This window comes from Lathamus discolor, chromosome 5 (assembly GCF_037157495.1).
Source record: "Lathamus discolor isolate bLatDis1 chromosome 5, bLatDis1.hap1, whole genome shotgun sequence".
Taxonomy (NCBI): domain Eukaryota; kingdom Metazoa; phylum Chordata; class Aves; order Psittaciformes; family Psittacidae; genus Lathamus; species Lathamus discolor.
In genome coordinates this window covers 78,847,996-78,869,876 of record NC_088888.1, presented here as the reverse complement: position 1 = coordinate 78,869,876, position 21,881 = coordinate 78,847,996, and the positions used below count along the sequence as shown (strand labels likewise).

At 37.2% G+C, this 21,881-nt stretch overlaps 1 protein-coding gene across 1 annotated transcript in view; it reads right to left on the bottom strand.

Annotated features, from left to right (window-relative positions):
- Positions 1-21,881, bottom strand: part of IMPG1 (interphotoreceptor matrix proteoglycan 1) — a 60,546-nt gene that overhangs the window by 13,677 nt on the left and 24,988 nt on the right. Inside the window, exons 8-12 of the mRNA XM_065681394.1 lie at positions 21,641-21,699; positions 20,009-20,029; positions 18,375-18,628; positions 16,853-16,929; positions 15,494-15,998 (exon numbers count right to left, since the gene is read on the bottom strand). Coding sequence (XP_065537466.1) covers positions 15,494-15,998; positions 16,853-16,929; positions 18,375-18,628; positions 20,009-20,029; positions 21,641-21,699 — 916 coding nt within the window. The remainder of the gene's footprint in view (positions 1-15,493; positions 15,999-16,852; positions 16,930-18,374; positions 18,629-20,008; positions 20,030-21,640; positions 21,700-21,881) is intronic.

Here is a 21,881-nt window from a genome sequence, read left to right as displayed (position 1 = left end):
CCTACTCACACTGTCAGTTTATTTTGACTGAAAGAATAGATCACATCTTTGAGCTGTCTGCTCAGATCACTTGTGCGCTGGAGCCATTTTGTTTCCCTCTGCAAGAGGTTGAAGCTATTATTTGCCAGTAGCCATAAACAATAATCACTGTTATGAAAACCAGTGCAGCCTCTTCAGATGCAAACTAAAGAGAGCAAAACTGTGTCAATTTACCTAAAAGACAGCAGTACCGGTGAAAACAAATTTAAACCTTAAGAAGTCACCTGCTGCAGGTGAAGCAGCCATTCAATCAGATGCTGAACTCTTGAGGTCTTGAGGTGGAACAAGGATGTGTGGTAGCTATAGCTGAAATCCAAATCTAAAGCATGATGTATGAGCCTCTGAATTTGGCTTGCAGCTATCTGGCCACAATGACTTCACGGAACCCTGTGGCCTCCAAGCAACAGCCACCAACCCAAGGTGACAGCTTGTCCTTTTCCAGTGATATAGTTATGTGGGCTCTTCACGTGGGACACCTCCTGGTAAAATTCATTTATCAGTTGATAGGAAAGAAGTTTGTCTCCAACTTGAACTCTTCCATTCCCTATGCACTAATTTCCTCCTCCCAGTGGCCAGTGAAGGTAGTAAAAGAAAGCAAACTTCCGCATTGGGAATTGCCTCCACTGAAGATGTCAACTGTCCTGTCCATGGCACATGAGTTTCCCATGGGTGTTCTTTGTGTCTCTTTCAGTTTCCTTGCTTCTGAACAAATGAGGCCCAACTTTTTGCTCACTGTATTGCCGATTTTGGGAACAAATTTACATTTTCAATAAGGAAAAGCTTAGTACAAGATAGCTGTCTATTTTCTTGATGCTTAATTTAACGGCACATACAAACTCTTTGCTTTCTCCCTGAAGGTACAATACCTTGGTCTAATGTGGATTATTTTCTATATAGCCCCATTCTGCTATGCTGACCACACATCTCGAAACATCGAGGAATCCTTCTAAGGCACGGTATGTGCTTTTACTAGAATTAGATGCTTGAAAAGAATTTTCTCCCATCTGGTTACCACTTTGCATAAGCCTATGTTAAGAGATGCTACATATATTTTTATCCTCTTTCTTGTTTGTTTTATTATGTGTGTTATAGTGTATGTGTATATATATATGGTGATTCAGTGATAGAAGTATAAAGAGATAAAACACATGCTAATAAGTTAATATGAAAATAATAAATAGTATAATACCAATATAAATATAAAATAAATATTTATAAATAATAGTATCAATAGTAATAAATAAAGTAAAACACATAATAGACTGACCAGTGGTTATACTATTAGAGTAGGTTGTGAGAGAGCTAGATTTACTTTTTGGTTCTACTTCAGATTCCCACTCAGGAGTCTTAAGGATACACCTTCATGTGGTATTGAACTCTCTTCTAGAAAGTATCTAAAAATGAGATGCATCCTCCGAGCTAATATTTTTTTGCTCCCTCTTTAGTCAATGGTGAGATATTTATCTCACTTGAAGAAAACCATCCAAATATTCTGCATCTTTTGAAGTGTCTGTATATTTCTGTTGACTTCAGAACATACACATCAAATTTATGTATGATGCCTGCTTTTCCGCTTACATAGTCTCTGTTATGTAAATCAATCTCTTCAGCTCCTCGTGGCACTATTGTAAGGTCAGTGATTTCTCTGATGTGCTCTGATGTATGACAAGGACTACTGAAGTTTTTTGAAAATAGGAAACACTTTCTATTGTGTGGTATTTTGAAACTCTGAGCAGGGCAGTGTGTTTCTGGCCCTGGAGAAGGCTCAGTGCATTTCACTCTGGAATACCACTGACAAGGTGTTATTGGAGACTTGCTCCTCCTACTCTTAGTTCTAAGGTATTCTCTTCCTTACAAGTGTTTTGCATGCCCCAGCGAAGGGAAGAACTAGACTTTTTTTGTCTGTTCTGTGAAGAAATGAACTTCTAGAAACAATATTCTGAAGCAGAACTCCTCAGGTAAAGCAGGCTGGAAGTAAAGTTACTACAGCTGCTTTTATTTATGCAGTCACTACATCAGTAACTGGTGCAAATGTAATTCTGTTACGTTGCTCTTTCAGATGAGTTAATTTGTATATTAATACCTGGTTTTGATAGGTATTGAGTTATAGATGCCAAGGTGCTGAGGAGTATAAGGTAAATTCTAGCTAAAGCAAATTTTAATCACAGCAGCAGTGCATGTTCTCTTAGCTACACATAAGAAAGCATTCTAGAAACAAGAGGTGCACTACTCTGACAGCGGTAGTCAGGGAAAGGACAACTTCCACATCACTGCTTTCTGGATGCATAAAATATTGCAGCTGCCTCACAAGATTTTGCCCCTCTTTCGAAGACCAGGTTATTAGCTCCTGTTTCATGTTCTTGCAGAATTCCCCTGTTATCTTGCAGCTCAAAGTCAGGTAGTCATCAAAGAGAGTTCCCAAACTGTCCTGGGCAGCTGCTGCTGATGGGCAAACATTTTGTTATGCTTTTCTCATCAGAGCAAAGTAGGCGTTGGGTACAGCCAAGACTCTCCAGAGACCAGGTTTTAGGGGAGACAACTGCAAAGCGATGGAATCCCACAGGGGGTACCTATTTTGCCTTTAACACTAGCTGGCTGATGGCAAGTTATTGAAGATCACTCAGCTCTGTCAATATTTAGTACCTCTTTCCCATGTGGGACAAGACAAATTTTTATAGTCAGTTGCTTGCACGAAAATGTCTTCCCCCAGGAGCCTGCTTTAGCTGGCAGAATATTTGGAAACCAGAATGATTTAGCTGACAAAAATTCCCGCTTGATAAGAGACTATATTTCACCTATTTTGTGTTTGATATTTAGGGTTGAGTTCTAATTCATATTTATCAGCAGTGAACTTCTTACCTTCTACATGATGAGCACCTCCCATCCCCCTACCACATCCCCAGTGGCTGTTCATGACACGAAATATGTTAAATTTTGTATGCGTATGTACAAAATTATGAAAGACCCTAGAGCACTGGTGATTCTGAAGGTGCTGCTGAAGTACACCGCTAGTATGAAGCATCTGTGGGATGAGATGCAGAAAAAGACCAAGTGGTGCATTCTTCCTTCCTGCAAGGCCAGACTGTGCTGATCTGGAACAGGACCACAATGTGTGTATGGCAAATTCCCATTTAAAGTAGCACAGTTATGTGGTCTCCTTTTACTTGTTGCAATACGTAATTTGCAGTTCTGACAGTGTAATACAAGGCCTACAGTCCTAGTCCCTCCAGCCCTAGAAAGCACCCAGAAAAGAATAGCAAATTGCTGTATTGTTGTGCATGCTGCATAAAACACCAAATGCTGCGCCAGAGCTTGATGCCCTACTACTTCTTTGAGAACTTGAGATGCTTTTCTCTCGTTATGTCCTTATGTTTCTTGTGTAATCAAGGATATGGACAGATTAGAGAAGAAAAGCCTAGCGATGTTCTCTGTTTACAAAGTTCTTGCTGTTACTTGTTATGCTGATAGGGAGTGAGAGTCACTTATTAGTTAAGGGAACTCAGAACAGATTTCTTAGCATTAGTGCTTGAGGCATTAATACAGGATGATCTACTGATGGGATGAACCTGTAGCTCCAGAGCAACCTTCTCTCAGCATGACAGCATACACATGGTCATGACTGATAGTATTTGTCAGGCACATTGTATTTTAGAAAAAGGTAACTGCAGGAGAAAAAAGTACTGGAATGGCTTTGAAATTGCAGCAAGTTTGAAGCAGAATAAACATATATACTATGCATTTGGCAGATAGCCATGTATACATGTGTGTGTATATATCTATATATAAAGAGAGATAGTCTATGCATAGATTATAAAGGTCTTCTGGCATCCTCTTATTACAAGCAAAGTAACTTAAAAGACCTTGGGAGCATACCAAGATGATCTCAGTGCACGAATCACCCGTGTTCATATGTTGCCATTTCTTATCAGTCACTGTCTCTCCAGCTGAGATATGTAAGACAGTGACAGACCACAGAGGTGGTGTTAGACTCTTGCAACCTGAAAGTAAATGGGTTCCCCTAAAAGGCTTCAGAGTGCTTAGCGCAGCACAGCCCCAGCCCTGAACACAGGGGTTACCTTCCCCTTCTGTTGGTTACAAGTTTTCTAATGTGTATCACATTACTGTTGCAAGACTTGCAACTCACTGAATTGAAATATACCCCGAAAGTAACCGTGCTACATTAAGGTTAAGCAATAGAATGGAATTAAAAAGGGCTGTCAGCAATGAGAAACTCAATTTGAACTCTCAGCCACCACTGACCCTCCCAAAGAGATGTTCACTGAACTCTCCAGATGGTTTTTTCATATTACATGGACAATATTGTACTGAAGAGACCTTAATATCTGAAACTAAACTGCTGTTGGCAAAGACATATAAACACTGAATTAAGAGGCAATTTCCTGGGTGCATTGCTATATTTGATATTTCTAAAAAGAGTGCTGCATGCAAGCATTTATTCCCAGAGGAGGGAGTAAAATACATAGGTTTGACTTATCAGAAAGAATCAACTGCCATTTCAACAGCTTTATTTCATTTCAGGTACCTAATTAGTTGGTCCTCTTACATTTTTTTAAAGTGAGGAAACCTTTTATAATTGACCATGAATAAGGAGTTATTGTTGGGAAAGGTCAAATTGTCATGAGACATTTTTCTAATGGGTTTGTGTTAATAAGCAGGCCCAGAAGATTATGTATTAAGAGGTCCTGGTATTTCATTTCACTCATGAGCTTAATAAGCATTGACATTTCCTATTGACAATAGAAAAATTTTCAGTCCACTGACAAATATTGTTCTGTATATGAAGGTTACAGTATTGCGATATGCATATATATATTTATATATATGCTGGCTGAAGCAAATAACTAACAAGGGAAAAAGTGTGCAACGAAGAGACTGGTCCCTAATGCAGGGTGAGAATCTCCTTATCGGCAGCTACACTGATATAAATACCAGATGGACTGGTACATCAAGCAGCTGGATTCAAATCTACATATTTTGTTGGTGCCTGAAATGCCACAAATCCCTGAATGCAGTACTGTTGTGTACAAACAAATAGATGAAGTGCTGAATTTGTGTTTAAGGTCTTTCATTTTTAACTAGGACACAAGTAAGATGGGGATTAAGAGAATTAAGAGTCTCATTAAGGCAGCATGTCACAACAAATGTCTTGCAGTACATAATTATTAACTTTGTCTTTTTAACTGTAAAACCAAGGCAGAAGAGCCAGACTGATCTACGGCTGTCATTCTGTCTGTCAATATGAGCTCTCCATGTGCCAAGTTCAGTGTCCAGTAAAACCAACAGACCTTTTTCTCCACTGACTCCGGTGAATCTCAGTCCACTGGGAGTGAACTCCTTCTCTTCTTCATCTCCAGTCCTAAAATTTCTTATATCTCTCTACCTTTTTTCCTTAGCATCCTTGCTGACACTTTTTGAGGAGCCTGTTTTTTCGCAGGACAGCCCCATAGCTGCAGCGCTAGCTCTACTTGTGTAGCACCCTGTGTAACTTAAACAAGAAATTCTGAAGATTTTCTTATCTTGCAGCTGTGCTTTATCATCATGTTCTCACCACCAAAGGTGCAATAAATGTCATTCTGACATGCTGTCACAAGAGGATAAAATACTACTTAGTAACGATAATCTTCTCTCATTATTCTCAGAACAATTCAGTTCTACCTGACACTCTGAAAACTAAGAGGATAACATAAAATTCGCAAAATGAATACCTGAAAAGCTAAAATACTGTGAATTCAGGGTGTTGAGCAACTACAGCTTGCTATTCTCTTGTCTGTGTTAATTATGAAAGAATCTTTCAAGGGTGCTTTAGCTGGGCTTTGCACACTGGCATCAAGGCTCACCTTCTGTTTGGTAAAACTGGGTAGCCTCTTTTACTGACTCATGCTTAGCTGAGTAGTTTGGCCAGAGCACCAGACTGTATGTTTAATTTGGAGTGTTTGCTCCAAATAACGCAGAGTTATGACATGGCCCTTGTCTCACATCAGTACCCTTAACAATTCCTTTTTTTTTTTTTTTTTTGCAGGTCAGTAATGTTATACACTTCTGCAATGACTGAAGAAATGAAAAGCAAAGAATTCTTCACTTGTCCCTCAAAGATGCATAAAGATTTAGAGTAAATCATTAAGGACAAAGTCAAGCCCTGACTACTTCTACTCTCCTGCAACTCCTCCCTCAGTGCAGCTAATTCTGCCTGAGAGAAGCAGAATGACGCAGCTCACAACAGTCTGACTGCCCATGAACTCTTCACTGGTGTAAATTAGCTGGTCTTACTCAACTCACACAAAGTTTTCAGTACAAAGAAAGAATTCCCTTTATGAAATTAGAGTTAATATTTTTGTTGATTCATCTTTTCTTGGGAAATGCAAGCTCCCTTCATTTTCATGGAAGTCGGTCAGCAACCTGTCTGCCTTTCACAATTTCATGCTTGGACACTGTACCTGTAAAAGTCCTCTGAAATATCAGTTTTCTGTGCAATTACAAATTATTTTTCTCTCTGATTATAATTTTCACATGCACTGGCCAACGCATGGCTGAAAAATAATAATAATTCACCTTGCCATTATCTGTTCTGTTAAGGACTTTCTTTACTTCAATTAGCTATTTGCTAACAGTTTTCTCATTGAAGGTTTTTGCATGTTTTTTGAGTAAGCCTATTTCCTTAAAGCTTTGAAATAATGAAATAAATAGTTAATATATAATTTTTCCCCAGATTTTTCAGCTTCAAAGCAGTCATTTAAGCACAACAGCTGGAAATACAATAGATATGCAATTAACAGGGAAAGCTTATTTTAGACCTGTGTCAAATTCATGTACTGAGAGACTTGACTATTAAGCTTTAACAATTGTCATTGGCATTCTCCTGTTTCAGCAGTTCTAGAGGTTTCAGCATTTCAAAAACACATAAGTACTTTGAACAAGACAGGAATAGCTGGTGCTTAAAGCATTGCCAGAACTCTGAGTAGCAGTGTTTGATTTCATTTTGCACTGAAACTATGCAATGGAAGTATCTGCAGAAAACCAGAAAACAATCAACAATAATCTGTTAAACCTGGGTCTCAACCACTATCCCACCACAATTTCTCCCCTGAATTCAACAGCTGTTGCACCTGATTATGATGACTGTTCTGCCTCTCAGTTAAGACTCAGAAACATTCATTTGCCTCAGCACTTCTCTGACTATAGCAGAAGAAAAGTCAGTAATTCCATATTGATTGCTTTAGGTAGTAGTATTCACCCTTGTAATTAAAGTCGGATTATAAGGTTGTATTCCTGCTTTTTACAAGAAAACTGTATAGACAGGTATATAATAAGATGCTTTGCATGGACAGTAGGGCAGTGGTAGCTTGTTCCCATAACATGACAAGTCACTTTTACCATGTAAGAACTTTTACCTCATCTGCTACTGAGATTGTTAGACAAAATGACATACTAGTGCTCAAGTGCTCTAAAAGTCAGCTTTCTAATTAAAGTCCCTGCTAAAGAAATGATTCAACTGGGTTATTATGCTCTTGTGAAGGAAGGAAATTACTAAGTACATTTACAGTTTAAACATGTAAAAATGCCAGAGACCTCTGGGACTGTTATTTATTATTGTAAGCTATTTTGCATTGAAATTCTGCACAGTTTGCTACCATACTAAATTTATATTAAAATATATCTTAAACAACTAAGACGTGAAGCTAAACTGAGAAGTCTGGACTTCATTGGTGTTCACATTAGTGAATTAGAGAAGAAAATTGAGAGGCATTAAATTTGCAAATATTAATACATGTCTACATAGCAGTGGAATCAAAGCTGAATAAGAAGTGTCTCACTTAAGACCATAGCTTCAGAAGGATTAGCAGCTTTTATTGCTGTTGTTGATTGTTCTACAGTTAAATTTGAAACAAATATTTATTTCATGAGTTTAAACTAATGAAATCTGTGTGAAAATAACCTAAACCTGGAAACAAAGATGTAACCATCTAAACATTGGAAATACTCTTTCCACGCTACTGTAGTGATTTTGGAGCACCATAAATGGAGAACCTGGAATATTATTTTTGATTCATTTTACTTTAGAATAATTAGAAACAAAATGTGGCAGATTACAGTACCTATCCTTCGGCCGTGAAAGTACCCTCCAAATCCCTGGCCTCTTTCTCTATTTATCTCCACTGTGTGACAGGAAAAAATAAAGAGCACAGTTCTGTAGGTGATGGGACCATAAGACAGTTTTGTGGTACTGAAATTTATTAGTTTGCAAAACAGTAAAAACAAAATAGAAGTCACATGATATAAATTCAAGTGATTTGTTGACCCAAGGACCTAAAAACAAAAAAGACAAACATGACATTAGAAAGTTAAAAGATTTGACTCTTTTGAAATCTTGTAATCAGATGAGCACTTTAAGATCTGTCCTGACTCTTCCAGGCATTCGTTCTCCTCAAGCCACTCTTTTTTTATTGGAGCTTTGCAGTATCATATAGGCTACTCTGCTTGAAAGCCCATCATTCCAAATTACATGGCATTAAAAATGGTTATTAGAAGAATGTTTGGCCATAAATAAAATTTTGACTGTAAACTCAGTTATCTGTTATCAGCACCACAGTTACACAAGTATTATATTCTACAACACTTCAACTTAGAAAGAAAAAAATTCCACCAAATGGGGAAGAATGGAAAGGAAACCTAAACATAAAATGAACAAGAAAGGAATCTTCTGCATTCAGCGTTGGTTTAATCATGTTCTTACTGATGCAGATAATGATCTTACCACTCTACAAAATGAAAGTGAAACTTCTACATCATTCTAATTTACACCTAGATATCACTGCTTTAAATTGTGTTTAGTCCTGTCCTCTACATACCTTTCTGTAAAGTTGCGTTGACAAAACAACGTTAATAACTTGTTGGAAAGAATGCATTTTATAGTAAAGCAGAAGTCAGAACTTATTTCCCCACTCCTCCCCCCCGCCCTCTTTTTTAATTGAAATATGAAAATATATGAGATCTATCCTGGCAGGAGTTTTGCACATTCTAGATTTTCACAAATGCAAACTCTATTATATTTAGTATAAACATTATTACAAATTTGTCTCCTTTTAAGGTTTTTATGTATTTTTGTTTGTTGGTTTTAAATACTACAGCATCTTTCAAACTGCAGAACAAACAACTTAAATAGATATTGGCATTGGTGCCAATTACGTTGAGTCATCTCAAATATGGTTGAGAAAAGCAAAGTTGGAAGACCAAGCTCTCTCTCCAGATAGAGATATATAACTCCATCTAGAGATATGATTCAGAGCACCCAAGTTACACCTTGCCTATAATAGTCTAATACAGGTGGCATGAGTTATCTGCTAACAAGGAACTATTAAAGATTCCAAGCTGAGCTCAGGTGGAGTTTCTTAAGCTGGAAGGAAATGGAATCCCCCCAAGCGAGAACTGTAATAATTATAGAAAATAAAATATTTAATACTGTTTGATCATAATACATTATTTCTCAAATCCTGCATTTCTAGGAAGACTAAGGATTATTAATGAGTGAGGGAAGTGTATTACTTAAGGCATGTTACTCTCAGCAGTGCCGCTCTGATATTTGTTCCAACAGGACTACATTACATCTAAACTTAATTAGTTTCATTCATTTATGACCTGGCAAAGGGTAATCTTCCTCCCCCAGCTCAAAAGTCTGTATTATTTGTTTTAAAGTATTTTTTATTATTTTACTACTCTATTGGTCACAGGTTTTTATATAATTTTATTCTAGGCATTAATATATTAAAGTTATTTGTGATACTGGATTTTCAAATTCTGAACTTATTTCTGTCCTTTTTATATTCAATTTTTATTAGAGGATTAGAATTACTGTAATCATGTCTGAAGACAGTAAACTTCCTCAAAGAAGTTTCTAGCCCTGAAGTTCTAAAGAAAATTAGTTTTCTGGAACAAAGTGCAATTAGACCACATGCAGCAACAGCTACATGCCGCTCCTGAAAGGAGAGCTCCTTCTTGCACGGTGACAAAGATGAAGAAGAATTATGGGTGGTTTGTAGGCTTGTCAGGTTTTCAGTGTTCTCAGATGGCAAGCACACCTTCCCTCCTCTCCTCTGAGTCTTGAGCCTTTGTGGCTGCTCCTGTTTTCATAGGAAACAGGCAAGAGAACTTTCCTGTTTTTCCACTTTAGATCTAATCTCTGAACACTGCCAGAAGGGTTGGTTTTAACACAAGATGGGATCTGAAACTGAAATGTATGAAAGCTTGTATTACATATGTTACATCTCACTCATGGTGGAGGGCTACCTACAACCAATGTAAAGCTTACTTAAATGAATAGGTTTTAAGTCACCAGTATTATGGTGAAATTGGAGGGAGGGAGGTGATTAGTTTGGAGAGAAATAACATGAACACAGAAGGGGACAATCCTCAGGGGAATGCTAATTATAGAAGAAGTGAAAGCATTCAGGAAACAAGTACTGAAGGATTGTTAGCGTTGAGAGTCTAAAATGACACATGAGGTTCATGAGAACCTCATTGCAGAAACAATGGCGTTGACTAGCAATATGCAGTGATGGCTGCGTGAGCAAAGCCCCAGGTGTGTGTATAGAATATGGGACTCTGGTCCCTGTGTGTCTGTGTCTGGGGAAGAGGCTTAAAAATAAAAAACAGAAGTGAACAAGTGCCAGAACACTGAGGTGGAGAATGAGGTGTTACATTTTTTCATTATACAGGTAGCTCAAATTTGCCTCTGGATCAACAAATTTTCTTGCCAGAAAAATAAATTGTTTTCTGTACTTTACACAGTAATTTCAATGAGTCATTGGAGTTACCAACTGCATATAAAGTTTCATTTCATTTCTTTAGTTTTGGTTAATGTTTACACATTTATCTCTTGTATTTGGAAATGTATAAGAAATCATATTTGAAGGAAGCAAAGCTTAACTTTAAATTAAAACTGAAGTGATTGGATAGCTTAATAATTTAAACAAGTGATGTGTTAAATTGGGAGAATATTTAGCACTGTTTCTCTTGTATATTTTTGCTTGGATTAGCCATTTCATTTTAGCATGTTTAATTATGTTTTGAGGATGTGATGCAGGTTTTGTTCTATTCACATTGTTCCTGCTGTACCCAGCATGGTGATAGTTGAGCAGCAGGCTATCATTACATCTTTGCTGTACACTAGTCGCTTACTCCAATACGTCTAGGACTCTCCGGGATACCTGTAGGATTCTGAGTGTGCTATTCCAACTTTATCACTACAAGGAAGACACTATGCACAATCTGTCATATCTTAATATGGGCCTGATGAAACTTTTGCATTCAGCCTCATCTTCAATTCACAGATAACTTTTAGGTTAATATCTTACATAATGTTTGAGAAAATGACATAACTACACCTACCTGTTTACTTCTCCAGTCATCGGACTGAAGCAGCACCTCCATGAAAAGCATTCTTTGCACATCTGAAGCAGCAAACAACAAGTGAAAGGGCACAGAGAGAAGCTGTTGAGGGAGAATGTTAAGAAAATCTTGTCAGTTTATGATCAAAGAAAACATAAAGAAAGCAGAAAAACATGCAGGGAAACAGAAGAGTTCTTTACCTTGTATAACCATAGACGTGGAAAAACTGCAGTCTTCCTGTCACAAAGGACGGGTGAATTCCAATCCTGGGAACATCCAGAGTGGTTCTTGAAAGAAGTAATGGGACTTTCTTTTCCATCACAATGCTGGTTATGCCAAACAGAAGGCTATGCTAAGTACAGATGGTGCTTAGGCAGCTGGAGATGAACCAGATGCAGAAAGAATGCCCAAACATCCAGAAAACAGTTTTTCTAGATTGCTTAGAAATAGTGAGTGAGGAGAGCACAACTGAATTAAATGCTGGGCAGTAGGAAGCCATGACACAAGGCTGTGTGAATACATGAGGGTAATTACAGAAATTAATGAGGCTTTTATCAGTTGCACATACAGAAATGTGACCACCATATACTCCTTATCAGTCAAGTTTCTCACAGTAAAAAAACCCTCTGTGACGCACCCTGCAGTCTTCTCTTAGAATCTTTCTGGAAAGCTCGACAATGATCCAGGCTTGTGAGACTGAGATGTAGTACAACAGAGTAGCTGAAGTGTATTACTGCTACCTTTATTTTGTCCTATGCTTCTGGAATAACTGCTCCAGAAATAATGCGTCCTCCATGATGGACCAGGAGATTTACCTGTGTTGTATATTTCTTAGTAGCTACAGTTATAACAAATTCAAATTAAAATTCTCCTTACTGTTTAGGAAATGGAGCTATATCATTTATTGTTGTTGCAGACTTCATCAACTCTTTTATCACTTTATATATTTGTTTGCATTTGTTTTACTGATGAAATGTTATTGTTTTTTGAAATAACAATCTGTCTAATACATTACACAAGTGTCTTTCTTTCTGAATGGTCATACTGTTTTAGGTAGAATCACAAGAAGACCACAGAGGCATAAAAGAAATTTAACCATACTGATGAGTTAACTCCAGAGGGGGAAAAGTATGAAGAAGAAAGATGACTGCTAGAGAACAGTGAAGAGGTATCCACTCAGAGAGTAGAAAAAAGCAGAGGTTTGCAGTGATTTTAAATGAAAAATGGAAAGAGCTGAGATTTTGCCGGAGCTACAGCAAACCTTTTTGAATAGTCAAATGTTTAAACCACGACATCTGATCCAAGCATTCCAGAACTTTTCTGTAAGGGGGTTTCTCTCTGAATTCTATTGTAAAATCTCAAACAGAATTTGATATTCAAAGGTTAGGCTTACTTTAAAGCATCTTCCTAGTAGTTCTGGGCTACTTTGAGGAGCAGAGTAAACGCCATCACTATTTGGCCAGCATGGCTGTTTAGTCCTCACTGGCCTGCTCTTTACCTGCACCACAGACAGCATCACTGTCCTGAACAAGCACAGTACCATATGAAAGAAGCTTCACAGGTGCTTCTGGCTCATTTCTCCAACTGGTTTCCCAAGCCTGACAAATCCCATCCTGCATGTCTTAGAAGGATACTTCTTGTTAGTTCGACTCTGCATCCCTCACCTGTTTTTCACTTTCCTTTTCCTATATGTTGTATGCAGAAATTTGCATCTATTTCTTTGTGCAAAGCTGAGTCTGATTATTTTTTAAGGAGCTGTAAAAGAATTTTTTTTATTGCTTTGATCAGTGACCTCACATAGCCATAATTAAAGTAGTTGGTGTAGGTTACAGACATTCAATGTTCATGAGTCTGTAGTAATGTTCAGCCTACAGTTGCACACATGATAACTGATGCAATAAAGTCCATCTGTGAAATATAGCTGATGGGGAGACCTAAAAGAATCTCAGATCATCTTATTTCTTGTAGCCATGTCTTCCTTTCATGGTAAAGAAGAGTGAATTAAAAGTTCTAAACATGTGATGAAGAAAATTTGCTCCACCTTCTGAACTGAAAGGTGAGAAAATGGCTGGGGATTAATGTAGTAGAAGTGAAGGCAGCTGTTCAGACTTTAACCCTCTGTCCAAGCTCATACAGACCTAAGTAGTTCCTGCTGTTTCACACCAGCAACAGTTAAAAGTTTGGGTTTTGTGGGGTTTTGTTTGGTTTTTTGGGTTTCAAAAGATGCTACTAAGAAACACGGCTATGAAATGCAGCCAGGCACAAAGAGTGAAATATTCTGTGCCTAATAGTGAGGAATTTTGCTTACCATATTATCACCAACATTGTTGACATTAATAAGAACTCTCTCATAAATGTTGTCAAGTCCTGAATTTCCAGATCAAATTCTATCAGCTCCTATGAAATATGCAACATTTAGGGAAATAAAAAAACAACCCCAGGGAATGCTGTACTCAGAACTGCCAGAAATAATAAAAAAACCCCAACAAACCTGTACAGGAATTTTAGAGAGGATACATGATTTACTCTTCTCTAAACTTAGTAAGTAGATTTTTAACCTCTCTCTTCTGTTAAGCGTGCAGTATGTTCTGTGTACTACAAGGTTTTAAACGAATATAAGAACTCCAGCTTTGTGTCATTGCTAATAAGGTATCCCTTCTTTATAGACAGGGAACAAGTATTTTTTTCCCTGCTACTCAGCTGCAGAGATAATGAAGGAATTCTTGTGCTGTAGTGCTTGTTTTAGACATAACTTGGGTTCAGCGAGGAGGAACAAGGCAGTGGGCCTTATTTTGGGGAGGTTTTTTTTTACAGTTCTAGTCAGTTTGTTCTGTCTCGCAGATTGACAGGTTCCAACCCAAATGTGCAACAAATAATTTCTTAAAATAGTGTTTAAAGGGTCAGTACCAGGTGTTTACAGGAGCAAACATGCAGTTACAGAAGATCCACACCTCTTTAAACAAACAATTCCATGCTGTGTAGGCATAGGCAACAATGGCTTTAGGAAAAAGAAAAACCTTGATGTTGTTTTTTTACTGCATTTCAAATTGTATGAGAAAGATTGAAGAAATTTGTATTAGTAGGTAAGTGGTGAACTTTCCATTTGTATAATACTTGCTTGAATTTCCTTTGGTCAACTTGGTCAATTTGCTGATGACGTTGAAACTCACTAAACTATTTAATGTATTACCTCTGAGGATCATTTAATAACACAGAATGTAATCTTCATTCTGAACTGACGTATCAGAGCCTGTACAAGACTCAAACGAACTGTGGTCCTACACTCTCACTCAGAAACAATCAAGCAAGCTTGAACCCTGGTGCCAGGGAGAGGTCCATCTCCAATATCCTTCCTCCCATCCAGTGAAAAACAATGAGGCAGTAACTGTAATAAATTACAATAAGGAAATTCTTTACAATTTTAGATCTGAAGACAACGAATAAAACTAGTATCTTCACCAAAAATTGCTCTGCATTTTTGGTGAGACTCTGCTTCTCTTCAGTCGTTTGAAGCTGTTACAGTACAAGGTTTTTCAGCTATTTAGCAAATTGCAAAATAGATATGTGACTTTATGTGGGTTTTATGACATCAAATCCTTAACCCAATGAGTGAACACAATGAAAAATGCCTATAACTTTTTTCCTCCTGCAAATGCAAGACTTTTCCACGGTTATAATGAATGTTATTTACAGGTATGCTATGCTATTATCTGAAGGTATAATATGCTTTTATCAGTAGGACTACAAGAATTTTTTGCCGTAATATGCTGTACGAGGCATGCCTCATCTTTAGGCATTTGTTGCTGAGTTGTTGGAGTTTTTTTTGCTTGTTTGTTTTTTTCTTTGACAACCCTGAAGTCAGGTACCTTAGGATTTTCCTCAAGTAAGCATCAGAAATGTAAATTTTTCACTTTTGATGGTCCATAAAAAAATTCTGTCACAGCTGAAAGGAATGATTACTGTACTTATGTGAGAACTGTGTGTGTGTTAACAACTGGATCTCCTCTACTCTCTTTTATAGAAAAATCTTTCTTTTATAGAAAATTCTTACCTTGTCCAGACAGATTATCTCGATCAAATTCCTTGAAAGGTGGTCCTGTTGTATCTTCAGCTTTCTCTTGCAGAAGACTAGGTGGGATAAAGCTACTTGTGGTATAAACTGCCAGTGTGGTGGCCTGCTCCACTGGAGACTCATAGCCATCGGTGATTAAGTCACTGCTAGCAGAATCATCTGCTGGAGGAGGCAAATAGGAATCCTCTGGTTTTGGAGGACTACCAGTGCTACCCAGAGCACTGAAAGGCACTGTGAAACTTTGGTGGTCAGCAGAGATACCTTCTGTGTCTGGAGTAGATTTCTCCCGAAACGGTTCTCTGGAAGGTTTGGTAGGGAACACAGGTTCAGATGAAACAAAATTGTTGAAGTATTCAGGATCACTGGTGCCTCCACTTAGCGCAGGAATTCCAGTTGTAAATTCATTGAACAGGATATCTCCAGTTTGGCCCACTGTTGCTGGGCTGGGGTAGCCCAGCGGGAGTTCCACACTCATGGAGTCCTCCTGAAAAGGTTTTAAAAAAGCGGCTGTCATTATTATGTTTAACTTTCACTGCTAAAACCACCAATAATCTTTAGCCACAGGAACTTGCAAACAGCTAACTCAGCATGAAGTCATGGGATGTATGAAATGTTTGGCATGTGATCCTAATCACATTTCCTGTAATATAAAAAATGGCCAAAGAAAGATGGCTTTCACTGTCCCTGTCAATTGCTCTCTTTCTGTCATTGAAATGTACTAGCGAACTGGTGAGACAGCGTAAACTTGGTAATTACAACAGGAAAAGATAATCAAGCAGTAATTTTCACCTGTAAATGCTCTAAACAATACCTCAGTTGCAGTATAGCAAGACAACATTCATCTTTACCACATTATAAAAGGCAGATATGTATTTTAGCAAAAGATCCTTTTTCTGTATATTTATGTACATTTTAACAGTGTTTAATTAGCAGCCTTCCTGTATCTGAAGGGGGCCTATAGGGATGCTGGGGACAGACTTTTCATTAGGGACTGTAGTGATAGGACAAGGGGTAAAGGGTTCAAACTTAAACAGGGGAAGTTTAGATTGGATATAAGGAAGAAGTTCTTTACTGTTAGGGTGGTGAGGCACTGGAATGGATGGGTTCCCCAGTGAAGTTGTGAATGTTCCATCCCTGGCAGTGTTCAAGGCTGAGTTGGACAGAACCTTGGGTGGCATGGTTTAGTGTGAGGTGTCCCTGCCCATGGCAGGGGGGTTGGAACCAGATGATCTTAAGGTCCTTTCCAACCCTAACTCTTCTATGATTCTGTGAATTTCATGTTTTTCCTCAGTTCATGGAGAAATAAATAAATACACATACCAACTGGCATTAACTTACCAAATCAGGGCCTGCCAGAGGAATCGTGACCATGGCCTGGATATCATTATCAAAATCACTAGATGGTCCAATAGATTCTGGGAAAAAAAAAAAGGAACTAAATTAAATAGTGCACAATATCTCAGCAGTGGCACCCTGAAAACTGATCAAAACGAACTCAGTAAAAACCATTATCAAAACTGTCCTCCATAAAAAAATTACTTTTAAAAATCCATGCTAAGAAGAAAAAGGCATAAATTTCCATTTGAGATGGAAATGATGAGGAAACCAAGAACTTCATATACGTTATTCTTCGTACTCCTCTATTTAGAATAAATGGGATAGGTCTGCAGAGAGCTGAACCATGGATGAATACTTAAAATCAGCTGAAGTTTGAAGCGCTTGGTTAAATCCACTTGGGCTATGATGACTCATTCTATTGTGTTGTTCATTAAGCATAAATTCAGTTTTACCTAAAGTCCACACCATTGCTACACTCAAACTTTTGGCGTTAGTGCCTGTTTGTTCCCTTCACCCTCTCAGAGAAGCTCTTTAAACATAGTTGCATGCAAGCTATTTTCTAAAACTGGTTATTAAAAATAACTAGTGGGGGAAAGTTGATTAAAATTGTTATTATTAAAGTGTTCTATAGCCACTTTTTTCCCCCCTCTACTTGTGCCTTTTAATCTACATTGAAAGATGAGATTTTATTCTAATTGAAGGTATTAGTTCATTTAAATGTTATTTTTTTTTTCAAGAAAATGCTGCTGTTTGTAAATGGAACACTTTACAATTTGGTGTGTGGTTTAAGATCGTTTTGGTAAATATACATATGAAAAAATATTTTAAATTATTTTCCCCATTTTTAACCCACCTCCCCCAAACTAGGGCTATGCTGGCTTTGAGAAAGATCACTGGTGGACTAAATGGGGATATTTATTAGGTGGATTACTGAACAGGATGAAGCCTTTCAATTTTCTGCTGGAGGTCTTCACAGCCAGCTACACTCCCTCTGTGTTTCGAAGAGCAAAATGCAGTTTTATAGTATGTTTCACACTACCGATTTTAGCTTGACATCAAATGCTCCTTAAGGTGTCTGTCTCTCTGACTTCACTGGGAGGTTAGATGGCTTCCTTACAATTGAGACTTAGCTTTCAGAAAGCTAAATTTATGTTAGAGGAAGCCATAACTTCTTATCTCATAAAAGAGACTGGGAAATGAAAGTGTTACTGTGAATACACACAGTATTTTTCACTCCCCATCCCTCCCTTATTTTTGTTAGTATGCAAAATATCCAGCTTTTCTAAACAAACAACAAAGAAAAGCAGATTCTCCAATATGACTGGAAGTTAGGCTGTATAATTATACAGACATTTTGCTATCAAGTTTAACCTAGATCTGTACTTCCTTGGGACACTGCAACACTTAGGAGAATGAGATACATCAAATGAAAACTACCTGTTAGAGAGCAAACGAGACCTTATTGAAATTGCATTGGTTTGAAAAGGTGAAACTTGTGGCTGGCACTAGCCTGCCTACTGACCATCAGTAAACTGAAGTGTTCCAAGGTCCACTGGCAGGGACTGATCTTCATGGAGTGCTATGGCAACCAGTTGCTGGAGGTCTGTTACTGTGAGTTTAGTTGCTGATATCTCCCTCTCTTCCTTTGGAGAAAGTGGAATTTTTTCATTTTCAACCTTATTAGATCCAATAGTTGAGATATCACCTGCTGTGCTTCTGATTTCTGAGCCATCTCTCTCAAAGTTTACCACATATCGTGCTATAGTGCTGCTTGACCTGCAAGAGGAAGATGCAAAAATGCCCAGTGCAGCAAAATCAGTTACTGGTGGTGGATGAATTTTAGAAACAAACAAACAAAAACATATGTAACCAGAACATATTACACTCTGTACAAATAATGCAGATATATTTCTTTCTAATGAGACTGTCATCTTCAAATTACTTTTGTAATGCCTAAAACTTTATTTTTTCTATGCATAATTTTTAATTAAAATTACAATATTGAAGAAAATTATAAAAATATTCTAACATAATCCAGTTTAATCTGACCACTCAGGGACCTGCAGAAATACTAATGTAACTTGAAGTCACAGGTTATTGGTGCAAACAGTCATAAATGCATTCTGGTTTCAGTAGAAGCCATAATCACCTATTAATTATGCAGAAAAGGGATTAGACAGGTCATAAAACTACAGATAAGCAAAAACGTTATCACATCTGGGACTTTTTTTTACTCTTTTTTTGAAGAATAACAAGAAAGTTAGCTAGTATGGCAAGCAAATCACTTTTCACAATGGCAGTTAGTTTTCTAAATCCAGATTAATGGATATAGCTTCTCTCTAGAGGCCCTTGTTTAACAGAAATCTCAAACGTTCCCCATTATTAATAAACCAATTTACATAAATCCTAAATTCACCTAATTAAAATGAAAAAAGAGTATATTGTAAAACATTTGTATTCCACTATGTTGCCTTTTATAATATCAAATAACTATATAGAGAGGAATCTCACTTTACATAGTATGTGCTATGTATTTACGTTTGTACTACATTGCAAGAATTCAGGAAAAGCATGAGATAATTCTTCCTTTTAATCTACAAATTAAAAATTCTGTCAACTGCTAGACAAATTATTCCTCAGCAGCACTTTCAAGCAACAGCAGGCTCTGTAGCTGTTAGTATTACCAGTCAAGAACTCCCTGCATTTCATTAAGCTAGTAACTGGTCTCTTTGCCATTCTATCTGGACTGATAGTGGAGATAACAAATCAAATTTTACACACTTACTGAAGATAATGTGTATATGGGAATACTAGGAAGCAGCAGATCAAAAATGAAAATTTAAATATCATTTCCCTATTTATTCTTTTCACTTTCAGTTTATTACTGATAGAGATCTTTAATCATCTGTACATGAATTTTCTTAGGTCAAACACTCTTCTTTCTTTCAGAGGGATCCTGACAAAATTTGATTACATGAACATTTCAGATTAAGGTGAAAGTTATCCCTGCTGCTTTATATCACAGATTGTGTATGTAAGCAGAACACAGTCAATTTAGTTTGTTACATCAAGATAAAAAACATTTATTGACGTGTCTATTGACATTTAATAGTCTATAAAATGATTAATCTTAATTATGAATCACAGACAAATTACCCATCTTTCTCCTTCTTCTGTCTTCATTTCATCACATAATGGAGGGTGTGATAAAGGATTGCAAAAGAAAGAAAAAAAGATAAATTCACGTATACCAGGAAATCAATCAGTTATACATCAAAAAACATCTTTTGACAATTTATCTTCTATGTGTTGTCTATAATTTTTATCTCTGTGAAAATGACAGCCTACTCTCCATCTCCATATGGCGGAGGGAGAATGGACACCTGTCTTTGCTGATCTGAAACTCTCAGGAGCTAACTAAATTACTAGATGATGGGAAACAATCCTGGTCTTCCACACTGATGAATGTACATTCATATCAGCTCCTAATTCAAGATACTAAACAGAACTGGATCTCTGATCTCCTAAAGTCACAACTTGAAGTGGTGAGGCACTGGAACAGGTTGCCCAAAGGAGCTGTAAATGCTCCATCCCTGGGAGTGTTCAAGGCCAGGTTGGACAGAGCCTTTGGGCAACATGGTCTAGTATGAGGTGTGCCTGCTCATGACTGGGGGGCTGGAACTAGAGGATCTTAAGGTCCTTTCCAACCCTAGCTATTCTATGATTCTATGATTCCAGGAGGTTATTTATTGCAATGTGTAACTGTAAGTTTTTACTACAGATTTTCTCTGCTTGTTCTGCAGTAGCCACTTTTTTGTTTTGTTACTTCATAATAAAAATGTAAGCAACTAATTTTTACTTTATTTTGCTTTTCTCTGTCCTTTCCTCCAGCAATTTTGAAGAGAGAAAAGCTAGGAAGATGTATGCTGCTGTCTAAAATTGGATTGCAACATGAAAGTTCTTCAACATATATTAATTAGTACTGAAAGCACTGAATGTTCCTGATGCTGTGCCAGAAGCCCATGTGAATTTATGTCTTTTTTTCCTGCTCTTTATTAGCTTTCAATTTTTGTTATCTCTTACTGTTAGTAATTTGTTTTTCCCTTGATTGTTTACATAATGTGCTCTTATCTATGGTTATGCTTCTATATGGTTAGAAGCATAACCATATAAAATACCTAGGTTTTGACTCCTCTCACTTTCCCTGTAGATTCTCTATTGAAAAAAATGCAGAGTAACTTGTATAAGCAGTAAACGTACAAGAAAGCTAAAAGTAAAAGAAATGATGAGATAGAACACAAAGTTATAAAAATGTGAAATCATTTTAATTGTTTGAGACACCTGGGAAACACCCATAGGAAAAGTCTTTATGTGTGTAAGTATGGATCCTCCTGTAACTTTCTCTTGTCAAGGCACCTTCACTGAGATCTATGAAGGGCACAGAATATGCACACAAAAAAATAGCCACCTTAATAATCATACTCCTAGCTCTTTTTGTTTTGTCATTTAAGAAAGTTCTTAATACAATATTTCTAACAAACAATTTCAAAGGATTTATTGATTACTTCACCTGTCAGGGAATTAAAACTAGTTCTACTTAGTAATTCAAAACCTCATAGTCTCGCTTGGAACATGTTTGCATTTCCTTCCACATCGTCTCTGCGTTGTTTCTAGAAAACTATTTTTTGTCTATAGCAATACACCCACCACTATTCTACGTCTATCCATATTGGAAGGATAGAAGGAGGAGGAGAATCCTAGTAGCCAATAGAATAATTTCTTACTTACTTAAATCCTAACACGTGGATTTCTTTGAATCCTGGAAGTTTCTCAAATATTTTTTGCATCTATAGAAAATAATGAAATCGTTAATACATTGTAAGTTCTACTGTTAAAAAGCAAGCGCAAGTGGACTATCTGGACAATATTTTCCATATTTCGGAAAGAGCTTTGGGAAACAGTCTCAACTATTGCCCTCTGTGGTATCATCATTGCTGAACTCACAGTATTTAATTTGTGTATGCTTCCT